The 13,319-nt window shown below is 38.3% G+C and overlaps 1 protein-coding gene across 1 annotated transcript; it reads right to left on the bottom strand.

Annotated features, from left to right (window-relative positions):
- Nucleotides 1-785: 785 nt before the first annotated feature.
- LOC131635045 (uncharacterized) lies at nt 786-1,850 on the bottom strand. The gene has a single exon (XM_058905648.1). The coding sequence runs from the start codon at nt 1,848-1,850 to the stop codon at nt 786-788; it is 1,065 nt and encodes a 354-aa protein (XP_058761631.1).
- Nucleotides 1,851-13,319: the final 11,469 nt, after the last annotated feature.

Genomic DNA, 13,319 nt, shown 5'->3' with positions numbered 1-13,319 from the left:
CGACAACACAAGATAACAGAGAAGATAGTGAAGCATAACCAAGATAAGCACAACCAAGATAAGCAAACATAATCGATTAATTCTGCAACCAAGTTCTTGAAGTACAAAATATTCTGCTCCCATGAGCCAACAAATACAGCAATAGAAATAAGAATCCCATTCAACAAGTCTGGTGGTGATTCTGCAATAAAGTCAACACTAAGCAGGATCTCCCATGTCCAAATGACGAAGAGGGCTATCTCTAATGTTCTTATAGCTCCAGGTCTTCATTTCTTCAAAAAGCTTTTTGGTCTCAGCACGGGTTGGCCTCTTAATGATTTCTTGAATCAGCAGGTCCTTTCTGAAATGCATTGTTTCCATGTAGCGGTTCTTTAACTCCCAACATCTGGCTTCCTCTTGAGCTTGGGTACTACCTTGACCTTTTTCTTCTACTTGACCCTTCAGCTTTCGGATTTCTTCATAGCACTTTTCTAAGGTTCCTTGGCGTTCCAACAAGAGTTTGTCTGCTTTCTTTCGACGAGCCCTTTCTGAATTGGCTTCTTTAGTCTGAATCTGGAGTCTTTCAGTCAAATCTGCCAACTGAGCCTCGTAATGTTCTTTCAGCTTCTTCTCTTGAGATTCAGTAGGTTTAGGGTCTATAGTCACTTTTGGCCTTTTCTGAGAAGTACTTCCTCTAGCATACAATTCTTCAAGCTCTATTTCTCTCATTTTCAACTTATGAAGAGCGAAAAGCTTCTCTTGCCTAGCAGTATTCATCTTAACTTGCATTGTTTCCACCTGTTCAGTCAACTTTCGATTTTGCTCAACAGTTCGATTATAACGAGGCATGGAGACAATGTTGGGTTGTTTACCAGCAGGGGGTATAAAGGATCCTTGGGAGGGAAGGGCATCCCTTGAACAGCAACCACAGATTCGACCCACTTAGTATAATCCTCATAAGTAGCACAATCTCGCTGACCAAAATGTTTCTTATCTCTCCAACAAATACTCTTCCAGGCTTGTACAGCTTCTACCATCTGCCCACTATCGGTGGCTGAATGATAGAAAATATTCTCAGCAATTTCTGTCTGCTCAGGGGGACTGATAAAAGCATATCCAAATGTTCTCCTAGCCAGGAAGGGATTATAGTTGATTCCACCTCTAAGACCCATGAGAGGTACATTTTTGAACTTTCCGCAACTCATAATAACTTCCATGTCATCTAAGGATCTGTTGTGCCAGACAATATCTTTGGCCCTAAGCCCCATAATCCTCTCAGCCCACTTAGATGTGTGCCTATTATCAACGAAAGCGCCACGCTCAGGCAAATGTGACCTGAACCAACGATATAGCAACGGAGCACAGAATCTAACCAAACCTCCCTTCTGACTACTCTTGTGATGAATCGAGTGATAAACATCCCCCAAAAGTGTAGGAACCGGATTCTGCAGAATGAACATATGAATTGCATTCATGTCAACAAAGTTAGGAATGTTTAAGAACATCATGATACCATAGATACCTAGAGCCAGGATAGCCCTAAATGTGTCCCATTCCTTTGCTTCAGCAGCCTCACAACCCCTTTTGACCAGAAACTCCATGCAAAAACCAAGACCTCCTCCCTTCTTGGTGAGATTTGCTTCCACAACCGATTTTCTCAAATAAAGAGCCTTAGCAATTTCAATGGAATCAGGGGCCTTCATGGTGCCATAGTATGGTACTTCCTTCTTTATAGGAACGCCAAGAAATAGGGAATACTCTTCCAATGTTGGAACCAAGAGGTAGTCGGTGAACGTGAAGCAGCGAAGGGTAGGATTATAGAACTGAAGCAAAGTATGAACTCCCTCTTGCTCGTACTTGGTGAACGGCATCTTGAGAAGGCTCAGAATGTACCCATATTTTTCTCGGAAATTGGTTGACTCATCTGGCGTAATCTTCTTTGCTAAACACCCAAGGGAATCCAGATTCGGATTCAGGAAAGAATAAGAGGGGTTGCGTCTACCAGTCTTCATTGGTGTGGCCATGTGTTGGTCGGAGACAAAGCCAAAAATTCCTGAAAATAAATGAACATGCATGTTAAATGATATTGTGGAATGCATTTCATTGGGAGAATCCTAAAGTCTTTTCATTATTTCTTTTCTTTTTCTTTTCTCTCTTTTTTTTTTTGCAAAAAGTGTACATTTTGTCACTATTTTTGGAAATAGACTTTAGGATTCTCCACAAACGAAGTGAGGTGGATGCAATAGCATGATGTGTCATTTGTGTGATGTGGTGAGAGACTGAATGTCCCTCGCAGCTCTGAATAACTGGGTAACACTGAATGTAGCAGGTTCAAAATTCCGGCTTCAGATTGCAAAATGGAAATCAGGGTATGATGAAGGCTAGTATCCTGTCCCACCCCAAACTCACAGGTATGAATTCTAGACACGGACAGGTGGTCCCTAATGGTCACTAGGGTCTACAGTTCCCATGGGGTACAAAGTGTTTGAGGCAGCAAGCGTGCCAGACACAGTGTTCCATGAAAGAACCTCGCCCAGTTGTGGTACCCCATGTCGAACTCGATCGTAGCAAGAGCCACGGGAGTCAACATGAGCATCCACGCTAATCCTATGTGTCACTTGGCCTGGGTAGTGGGCCTTTTACCTCAAAAACCCCCACCTGCAAAACAAAGCAGAAAAATACGTGGCCCCCACGGGGACCCATAATATAGTCCAGATGCATGATATGCAAGCAGAAATAAACATGATATACAAGCAGAAAATAAACATGCGAACATACATACAAGATATAGACATAAAAACAAATAAACACCCAATAAGATAAAACAAACAAAGGCTAGGATCGACTTGCTTAGGTAGTCCCCAGCAGAGTCGCCAGCTGTCGCACGCTCGCGAAAAATGAACAGAGTTGCCACCAATATATTTATCCCATAAGGGAAAGGAATATCAGAAAACCTAACAAAGGAAGGAACAGGGTCTTGCGACCAGAGAATCAAGGTACGGGAGTCGGTTACGCAAGGGGAAGGTATTAGCACCCCTCGCGCCCATCGTACTCGATGGTATCCACCTATGTTTGTTTCTATCTAAAGGGTGTATCTATGTCTATGCCTACATGCGAATGAATGCAAAAGAAGTACGGGGAAAAGAAGGAAATATTTACAAATGTGCTCGTTCAAGCCCCGCGACTTGATGCCTACGTATCCTTTTCAGGAATCAGAGCGCCGTAGTTCGGCTCCATAGTTTCTGTTTGTTTTTGTGTTTTTTAGTTGGGCGGAGTTAACGCTCGCGCTCTTGCATAAGGGGACAGCCTAAGATGCAATAGAGCGGAGATAACAATGCCCTTAAGAGAGGAGAGAAGAGAGAGAGTTTGAGTGTTTCGAGGAAATCTCTAAGGCAAGGGAAACTCGAGTTACTCTTTGGTTTGTGTCTTTTAGAATTTGGGAACTTACGCCCGAATGGTTCCCTAAAGCAAGGGAGATCCAAGCACTCGAATGATTCCCTAAAGCAAGGGAGATTCAAGCTTCCATTCCCTTTTTAATTATTTTCACTTTTTTATTAATGTTTTAAGTGTTTTCTTTGTATTTTTTATGGGGAATTTATTCAAGTATTTTTAGATGTTTTAGTGTTGTAAAAGAAAAAGAATGAAAATGGGGAACTATTCCTAATTTCTAAATCTATGTTATGAATTATTCTAATAGAAAATGAGGAAGAAAAGTTTTATTCAAGCATTTCACAATATAAGAAAAATATTCACAAAAAAGAAGAACTAAAATCTAAACTATTTATGAAAAAAAATTACAAGCAATTTCCTTTTTATTTCATGTGAGAAATCAATTTGAATTAACAAAGAAACTATTTACTTATGGATTATCAACCAATTAGAAAATAAAAAAACAACAATTAAAAAATCTAAACAAACTATAATATTCTAAAAAAAGTCTAATCGGAGAGAAAACAATTTTTACCAACTTTTATTTAAGAAAAATCAATTAATTGCAAAGAAGAATTAAAAGCATAAGAGAAAGTCAATTTTTAATTTGTTCTTGTTATAGCAAAGGGGGTGCAGAAAGTGATTTCAAAATGAACTAATTCTAGTTGAAGCAGAAAACTGGGCTCGAACAGGGGGTGGGGATAGCGTCAAGTGTACAGGCCCTGGTCTTATATGTTGTGGTGCATTAGCAAGCCAGGGGTGTGATTCAGAAAAGTTTCCAGGCCCAGACGCGTATGCGGCCCAAACAGTCATCAAACCAACCATTTCAATTATCATTTCATTTGATTTTATTATCAGCATGCCTTTATTTTGTTATTATATGGTTCCTATTAAAATAAGTGTGACGTGTGAACTATTATCAACCGGTGCACCTGATTTAAGTCACAAAAAACAAAATAGGGCCACGGACCAATCAGAAGTTAACAACGCATCGCCCAATCATTTGAATAAGACAAGGGAATCACAAAATACTGGGAAAAAAACCAATGCGAATATGCCACGCGAGCAAAACGACGTGAGAAGGTTACAAAGCAAAACAGACGCCGGAGCAGAGCTCCGGTCGTCTTCTCCGGCCAACCTACGGCGGAGACGGACCAAAATTTCCAGAAACTTGCAAGACTACCATCACTCCACTCGGAATTTCACGTAGATTCCAGATCCGGTGCCAGTTTTCCCTACTTCTTTCTTTAACTCTATAACCGACCGCGATCTAAAAACCCTAACTATGAGCAACTTCGCCAAATTCAAGAGCAAGCACATCAATGGAGTTCTTATGGATTCTAGAGTACATAATCACGAAACAATCACTCACAAAGCCACGTTATCATCTTAACCGAATTCAAAGAAGAAAGAGCTTCATACAATAGATATCATGCATTCTTCTCAAGCACGTACTCGTCAGGCATATTAAGATCATCATACAACACACATCTAAATGCAGAGAGGATCCATGAATCTTACTTGATGAGGTCTTGAACAAAATCTTCACAGAACCTTGCTCCTCGTGCTCCAACAATAACCGGCCTTGAACTTGCTTCAGATCCACAGGAAGAGAACTGCTCAGAGATTACGAAGATGCTGAGATGGAGAACGAATCTTGCTCATGCAATCATTAGCTAGTGATGGAGAGTGCAGAATCTGAAAGACGAGCCATGTTTCTTGCTGAAGGTTGAGTTGGAGAAGTGGTGGCCGGAGTTAGTCAATGTGATCAGTTAGGGTGGCCGGAGTTGGTTATGGTGGAAGTTGGGGTGGCCGGAGTGAAGAAAGAGAGAATGAGGGCGAAGGGGGATGTGGGGAGAATAAGTGAGAGTGAGAGGAAGGGAGAAGAGAGTGTGGAGTGAAGGAATTTTCAGAATGATCGTGTGTGAGTATGTGAGGGTGGCTCTTTATTTATAGGGCAAGATGATTGGCAAGAAGAGCAACTCTTTGGTGTGGGCCTTGAATTGTAGGTTGCAGCATGAATTCTATTGGTTTTCTTTAATGTGGGACTTTGATAGGCATGAATGTAGTGTAACCTTTTCAAACTTAGTGAGCAAGTTTGTATATGTGTAGTAAGCTTTGTATCACCTTTATGGAATCAGTGAATGCATGGGCATTAATGGCAAGAGGTGGTGGCAATACACTTTAATGCATGTTGCAGCCTTATCCTTGCACCAGAGATTCAAACCAAAGCTTTGTCCCATGCATGTCCATGTCCCTTACTTTGCTCATCTATATCTCAAGCTATAGTTCACTATTTGATTCATCTTTGGATTCACTGTAAAGAGGGCATGTAATGGAACAATGTTGGTGTTTGAGAGTCACTGAAATGAGGTTTGTACATGGAGTGAGGGGCTTGCAAACATGCTGGTTCAAAACACTTGAGTGCCTGGGCGTGTGGCTTGAACTTGTGCCCTGGCCTTGGCAGAAATGCAGTTAGGTAGAGGAGTGACTTTGTAGCCTTGCAACTTGTTCCATGCATGTCCAAAATTGGTGATACTGGGCTCAATAGATAGAGGACATGGCAAAGAGTGACTTAGAATCAAGCTTGTTCAAGATAGTGACTTGTGGGGGAAGAAAGAGGCATCGACATTTGGCACACCATGTGTTTGCTGAAATGCATGCGTGTGCCTTAAGAATCTGCCTTGGCTGCCTGCAGAGTTTGGCCAGTGTTGGGGCATCACTTTGAGGACTTGTATCTCACTCATTATTTGTTCAATTGTTCCAATTCTTGTTTCAATGAATAGAGGAGATGGCAAAGATTAGAATGATACCAAGTTTGCTTCCATGGCAGTTTTGCAGGGCTCTAAAAATGGCTTGAGATTTGGCATGCCATGTGTTTGCTGAAATGCCTGGGCATGACCTGGCTTGTGACTTGGATTGTGACTTGGTTCTAATAGATTTTCAGTAACTTCAAACAACTTTATCTCTTCATACAAGCTTCAAATGAAAAAGTGTCCAACTAAAAGGTTGCTCTCCTCCATGAGAGGAACAACTTTGATGTTGGAATCTTCTTCAAAGAATGCCATTTGCCACGTGTAATCTAGTGCTGAAGTGGACTGCTCACCAAGATCTTAAAGCACCAAAAATTTTCTAAGTGTTGAAAATTTGCCCTTTTGCCATTTTTTGCATCTTTTTGTCGAACTCCCGATTTTATCCATCCTTCGACCTTTCTCGATTAATTTTCTACCAAAAGTCAATATTTGAATAATTCTTCTGATTTTGACCCAAAAGTCAACTGTTCTGATTTTTCCGACTATTGATGAAATTCCCGATTAAATCTCTTCTAGCCAAATCCAGTCAAACAAACACATCCACATAGTCGGTATGAGAAGCTTTTCACACATAGAAACCATTCCTGATTAAATGTTGACCAGAAAGTCAACTGGTTGACTTTGGTCATAGAAACCCTGATTTGGGAGACCAGATGATTTGCAAGCCAGTATCCTTCAATCAATGCCTTGACTTGAGATTGAGAAAAACCCCAATCTAGGAGGACTTCCTTGAACATGGAACCACATGATTATACCTTAGTCTCCTTATTTTCTGGTCAAAATTCTTTGCCACAGAGCTTTTTCTTGCTAGTCTTTGATTGACCAATGATATGCATGCATGGGTATGGATTATGACCTAAGTGATGTATGTACATGAATGTAAAGCCTAAGCCAGTTAGAAGTTAAAAGGGTAGGACAAATTTGGGGAATGACAACAAGATAATGATGATGAAGAGCAAATGGATGAAAGTGATTGAATTATGTGCTCTTTATTATTATTATGCTCTATTTTATTGTTGTTTTTTCTTTATGTTTTAGACATTGTTCCCTTTATTTTTCGTGATGTTTAGGATTATTTATGTTTATGTTGTAATCGTAAAAAACTACGTTTCGTATCGTTTAAATCGTGTTATGTTTGTAGTATTTTAATTTGTGTTATATTTGTGGTATTTCACATTGTGTTTATATTTCATATCAATTTTTCTCTTTTTCCCCATCCTTTTTTATAATAACCAAGGGGGAGAAGAATATGCATGTGTTTTTGTGTGTTGTTTTGTTTCAAAGAAAAAATGCAGGCCATTGTTTACATTAACAAATGAAACTCATGTCCATAAATCAAAGAAGGAATCATGGATTTAGGGGGAGTCTCTAACATAGGGGGAGTCTTGCATTGTTCAACATAATTTCAAAATCACAAAACAACTTTTTCAAAAAACATTTTCAAGACTTAGTTGTCATCATCAAAAAGGGGGAGAATGTAAATACAAGCTTCTCAAGCATAGTTTGTTTTGATGAAAACAAGATTGATGAAAACATTTTCAGGAACCGGGTTGTCCCAGGCAGGAACCGGTTCCTACTGAACCAGTGTGTTTTTCCATTGCATGATTTCATTCAAACGAATTTGTTTTCATACCACTTAATCATTGCATTGCTTCATGGAAAAATAACCATTCAAAGAGGTGTTTAGCACATTATAAATACTACATCTTTCATAATCATTAATCACCTTCTTCATTAACAATTCATAACTTTCATAAATCTTCATCTTTCAATATTTCCAAGTGTTCATCAAATTCTTACTTTCAAGTGAAACTTTCTATACACATTTTCATTGAGAAATTCATTCAAAGTTTCATGCATACATTGTGAACACTTATACCCATTTTGAGAATTGTTTATTTGAAGAAGAAGACCAATTCAAGATTGATAGTGCTATACAAACTTCATCTAAATCTCTTGTAAAAATTCAAAGAAAATTATTTCCTTACTATCCAGGATTGTTGGAAGTAAGTGGTGTGTTTGAAGAGGATTGTTCTTCATCCACATTAGTGTTGATTGATTTTAAAGGTGTTAAGAACCTTTGATCACCCTATAGGTTAGATAGTAGGCATAGGCTTGTACAATAATTCTAACTATAGTGAAATCTCTTTCGTGTTTGAAAGGGGACTGGATTACTCTCGGATTATGAGGGGAACCAGTATATATCGTTGTGTTCTTTATCTTTTCGCTTTTACCGCTTTCATCACCATTACCAAGAAAAAGATAAAAACCATCAAAAGCCTTCGAACACTTAACCGAAAATCAGTAAAGACTTTCTCATAAAACCGATTAATTTTTGAAAACCTAATTCACCCCCCCTCTTAGGCATATCTGATACTTACACAAAGAAGGAAAAGCACAACATGTCATGGTACCTGGACTCTGGATGCTCGTGACACATGACAGGAAGAAGGTCTATGTTCCAAGACCTGGTGCTTAAATCTGCTGGAGAAGTGAAGTTTGGAGGAGATCAGAAGGGCAAAATTATTGGCTCAGGAATTATAAAGTTTGGCTACAGAGTATACAATACTGAAACATTAGTTGTAGAAGAATCAATCAATATCAGGTTTGATGATAAGCTTGGTCTTGAAAAGCCAAAGCAGTTTGAAAATTTTGCAGATATTGATATTGATATCTCAGAAGTTGAAGAACCAAGAAGAAAAGTTTCAGAAGCTGAAAATCAAAGCAGCAAAGAATCAGAAGATCAAGTTGCTGCATCCTTGGAAAATCTGAAAATTTCTGAAGAACCAACTATCAGAAGATCATCTAGACTCACATCCGCTCACTCAGAAGATGTCATTATTGGAAAGAAATATGATCCTATCAGAACAAGAGCATTCCTCAAGAACAATGTTGAATGTCAATTAGGTCTGGTTTCTCTGATCGAGCCAACTTCTGTTGATCAAGCTCTAGAAGATACAGACTAGATAATTTCCATGCAAGAAGAGTTAAATCAGTTTACAAGGAATGATGTTTGGGATCTTGTTCCAAGACCTAAAGGATTCAATATTATAGGAACAAAATGGGTTTTCAGAAACAAGCTGAGTGAGAAAGGTGAAGTGGTAAGAAACAAAGCCAGACTGGTGGCTCAGGGTTATAGTCAGCAAGAAGGGATTGACTATACAGAAACCTTTGCACCAGTGGCCAGGTTAGAATATATTCGTCTATTAATTTCTTTTGCCACTCAACACAACATCACTCTTTATCAGATGGATGTTAAGAGTGCCTTCTTAAATGGTTACATAGATGAAGAAGTTTATGTCCATCAACCTCCTGGTTTTGAAGACTCCATGTCTCCAAATCATGTTTTTAAATTAAAGAAATCATTATACGGATTGAAACAAGCTCCTAGAGCTTGGTATGAACGTTTGAGTTCTTTCCTTCTGGAAAATGGTTTCACTAGAGGAAAAGTGGACACTACTCTCTTCTGTAAAACATTTACAAAAGGATATTTTAATTTGTCAAATATATGTTGATGATATTATCTTTGGAACATCTAATGCTACACTTGGAAAGGAGTTTGCTGAGTCTATGCAGGCTGAGTTTGAGATGAGCATGATGGGTAAACTCAAGTATTTCCTTGGGATTCAAATCAATCAAACATCAGAAGGAACGTATGTTCATCAAACCAAGTATGTGAAAGAACTTCTGAAGAAGTTTAATCTTTCTGACTGCAAAGAAGCCAAAACTCCTATGCATCCAACATGCATACTAGGTAAGGATGAGGTAAGTAAGAAGGTAGATCAGAAGTTGTACAGAGGTATGATTGGATCTCTTCTATATTTAACTGCTTCTAGACCTGACATTCTGTTCAGTGTTTGTTTGTGTGCTAGATTCCAATCAGATCCTAGAGAATCTCACTTAACTGCTGTTAAGAGAATTCTAAGGTATTTGAAAGGTACTACTAATGTTGGTTTAGTCTACAGAATATCTGAAGAATACAACTTAGTAGGATTCTGTGATGCTGACTATGCTGGAGATAGAATTGAAAGGAAGAGTACTTCTGGAAGTTGTCAATTTCATGGAAGTCACCTAATCTCCTGTTACAGCAAGAAGTAAGCAACCATTGCTCTTTCAACAACAGAAGCAGAATATGTTGCTGCTGCTGGTTGTAGCACACAAATGCTCTAGATGAAAAGTCAGTTAGAAGATTATCAAATATTTGAGAATAACATTCCTATCTTCTCTGATAATACATCTGCTATATGTTTATCTAAGAATCCTATCTTACATTCAAAAGCTAAACACATTGAGATTAAACATCATTTCATAAGGGACTATGTTCAGAAGGGTGCTTTATCTTTAAACTTTGTGGATACAGACCATCAATGGGCTGATATCTTTACAAAACCCCTGGCTGAAGATAGGTTTAAGTTCATTCTAAAGAATATCAGTATGGATTTATGCCCAGAATGAGAAGATGAGAAAATCTTATGTATGGCTATCTTCTGAAATGAGATTGGATTAATGTATTATAAGAAGTTCTGATCTTAAATCAATTAGAAGTAGTGACTCGTTTATTACTAACGTTTCATTGTCTAAGTTGATTCAGAATATCTTTTAAAGTAAATACAGCTGTATCTAGCTTTCCAGATGGTAACACGTGTCTACCCTATTTGGACACGCATGCGTGCAGTTGAGGAGGCGCCTTTCCTAGGTAACTGTTCTATCACTTCATTTGTCATAGTTTCTCTCTCCTCTTGTCACGTAACATTAAATGCCATTCATCATTTCCTTTACTTTCTTTTTCGTTTTATATCTTGTCAAACGTTTCCCTTCCCTAGAACGTTTCCTTCCCCACGTTTCCTTCCCCAAATATCGGGGATCGCAGACTTTGATTTCAAGACAGATCTCTCAAGATTCCAAGAAGTCTCAAGTCAGATCTCTTCTGTGATGCTGTTATCAACATTTATCCAAAGGAAGAAGACTTTCTTGAGATACTGGATGAAGTTAAGGATCATGTTCTTGACTTCTATGTTAAGAGAAAGCCCCGTTTGCGACATTAGCTCTCTTTCTGTGAACTGTCTCTCACTTCCTCCTTGAATTCATGCATCTCTCATACAGTGGAGGTTCTAGTCTGGACAGGCTTATGACTAGGCTAGGGTTGTAGTCCTTGTGTCCTTGTAGTTTTCTTTGCTTATTGCACGTGTGTATCAGCATACATCTTTTGTAATTCTGTTGGTTTAATCAATGAAAAGCTTTTTCTACATAACTCTTGTACTTCTGCTTATTTTATCAGTGACTATTTGTTTCTCTTTCCATTTATCCTGTGGTTACATCTGAATCTTTTACATTCTTTTTGATGTTATGACAAAAAGGGGGAGAAATAGTGATAAATGATTTGATTTATATTAGCAGTTGCTGGGAAGAAAGCCCCCACATTACTAACAGAAGCTGCAAGCTTCATATCTTTCTAAGTTGTTTTGCAGGATTGAAAGCTCAACATTAGAAGCAAAATCATGAGGAATCGCAAATTCTGTAAAAGGAATATGCTCATGGAAACTGAAGCAAGCTGAGTGCTATGAAGCTTCAGAATCAGAAGCAGGAAGAAAGAAGTGTGATGATATTCTGATAGAATATGCATTAACTTATTTTCTGTCCTTAACATGTTCTGATAATCCTATATCTTATCATATATAATCTGATGCATTGTGTATGTTCTGATATATATATGTGATAAGTTATGATTTATTCATGCTACAACTTTTGTTGTGGAGTTTGTTCTGTAACATTTCAGAATGTAGAAGATGCTCTGATGATGCTCAAATACATTCAACAATGTTCTGATACAATCTAGCATGGAATAATTCAAGAAGAAATTCAAGCTCTGAAGCTGTCCGCTGGAAGCAAGAATCAGAAGCTGTGAATGTTCCGAGGATCAAAGAAATTCAAGTTCTGAAGCTGTCCGATGGAAGCAGGAATCAGAAGCTGTGAATGTTCTGAGGATCTAAAGAAATTCAATGTTCTGAAGCTGTCCTATGGAAGCAGAAATCAGAAGCAGTGAATGTTCTGAAGTTCAAGCATATGTGAACGTCTCTACTGAAATACTCAAGGAAGTCTTTTATTTATAAAATTCTTCTAGTATTAATTTCAGGGGGAGATTATTCGTCTCAGGGGGAGACACATTCACATTATGTTTATATGCTTATGCTATAACTGTGTAATTGTCTTTTGCCGTCTGTTATTCTGATTACAAATTCATATCATTTATATATGTTTTTGTCATCATCAAAAAGGGGGAGATTGTTAGAACAAGAATTGTTCTGATCAATAATCTTAGTTTTGATGATAACAATGTATATGAATTTTGCTCAAGATAATGTGGTACTCTAATCCTATGCAATTTCCTTTTCAGGAAATATATAAAGAGTATGCACAAATCAGCGCTAAGAAGCTTTGACTCAGAAGGTTCAGTAGGCAACTTCAGCACATGGTTTGGCAAGACATCAGAAGATGGTCAAGCAGAATCAGAACATGGTCTATTAGAAGCATCAGAAGAACTTGAGTTCAGAAGCAGAAGCACTGAAGTCATGGAATCATGCTCAAAAGCATATCAAGATCAGAAGATCAGAAGATGCTCTGCACCAAGCTGTTTGTACTCTGATGATATTCAACGTAGTATTTACAAAGAACAAATCAGAATCAAGTACTAGATGGCAAGCTACGCTGACTGACAAAAGGAACGTTAAAAGCTATTAACTGCAACGTCAGTAGTCACAGCAAACGCAAGGCTCAAGGTAGTTGACAAAAGAGTGAAACATTAAATGCAATGTTGTACGGAATACGCAAAGCATTAAATGCTCCCAACGGTCATCTTCTCAAAACGCCTATAAATATGAAGTTCTGATGAGAAGCAAGGTTACGAATTTTGGACGCACTTTGAACGAATTCTGAACTATCTCTGATACTATCTTGCTGTTCACTTCAAAAGCTATCAAACTTCATCTTCAACCTCACTACATTACTGTTGTAATACTTTAGTGAGTCTAAGCTTAAATCTGTAAGAGAAATATCACAGTTTGTGATTATCGCTTTTAAGAAGCAATTGTAATACTCTTA

Source organism: Vicia villosa, unplaced genomic scaffold (genome assembly GCF_029867415.1).
Source record: "Vicia villosa cultivar HV-30 ecotype Madison, WI unplaced genomic scaffold, Vvil1.0 ctg.001415F_1_1, whole genome shotgun sequence".
In the NCBI taxonomy this organism is placed as follows: Eukaryota; Viridiplantae; Streptophyta; class Magnoliopsida; order Fabales; family Fabaceae; genus Vicia; species Vicia villosa.
This window is presented reverse-complemented; position numbering and strand designations above follow the sequence as displayed.

Excerpts from the sequence above, each read along its gene's own strand:
- LOC131635045 (XM_058905648.1), bottom strand. The coding sequence starts at position 1,850 with ATGCCGTTCACCAAGTACGAGCAAGAGGGAGTTCATACTTTGCTTCAG.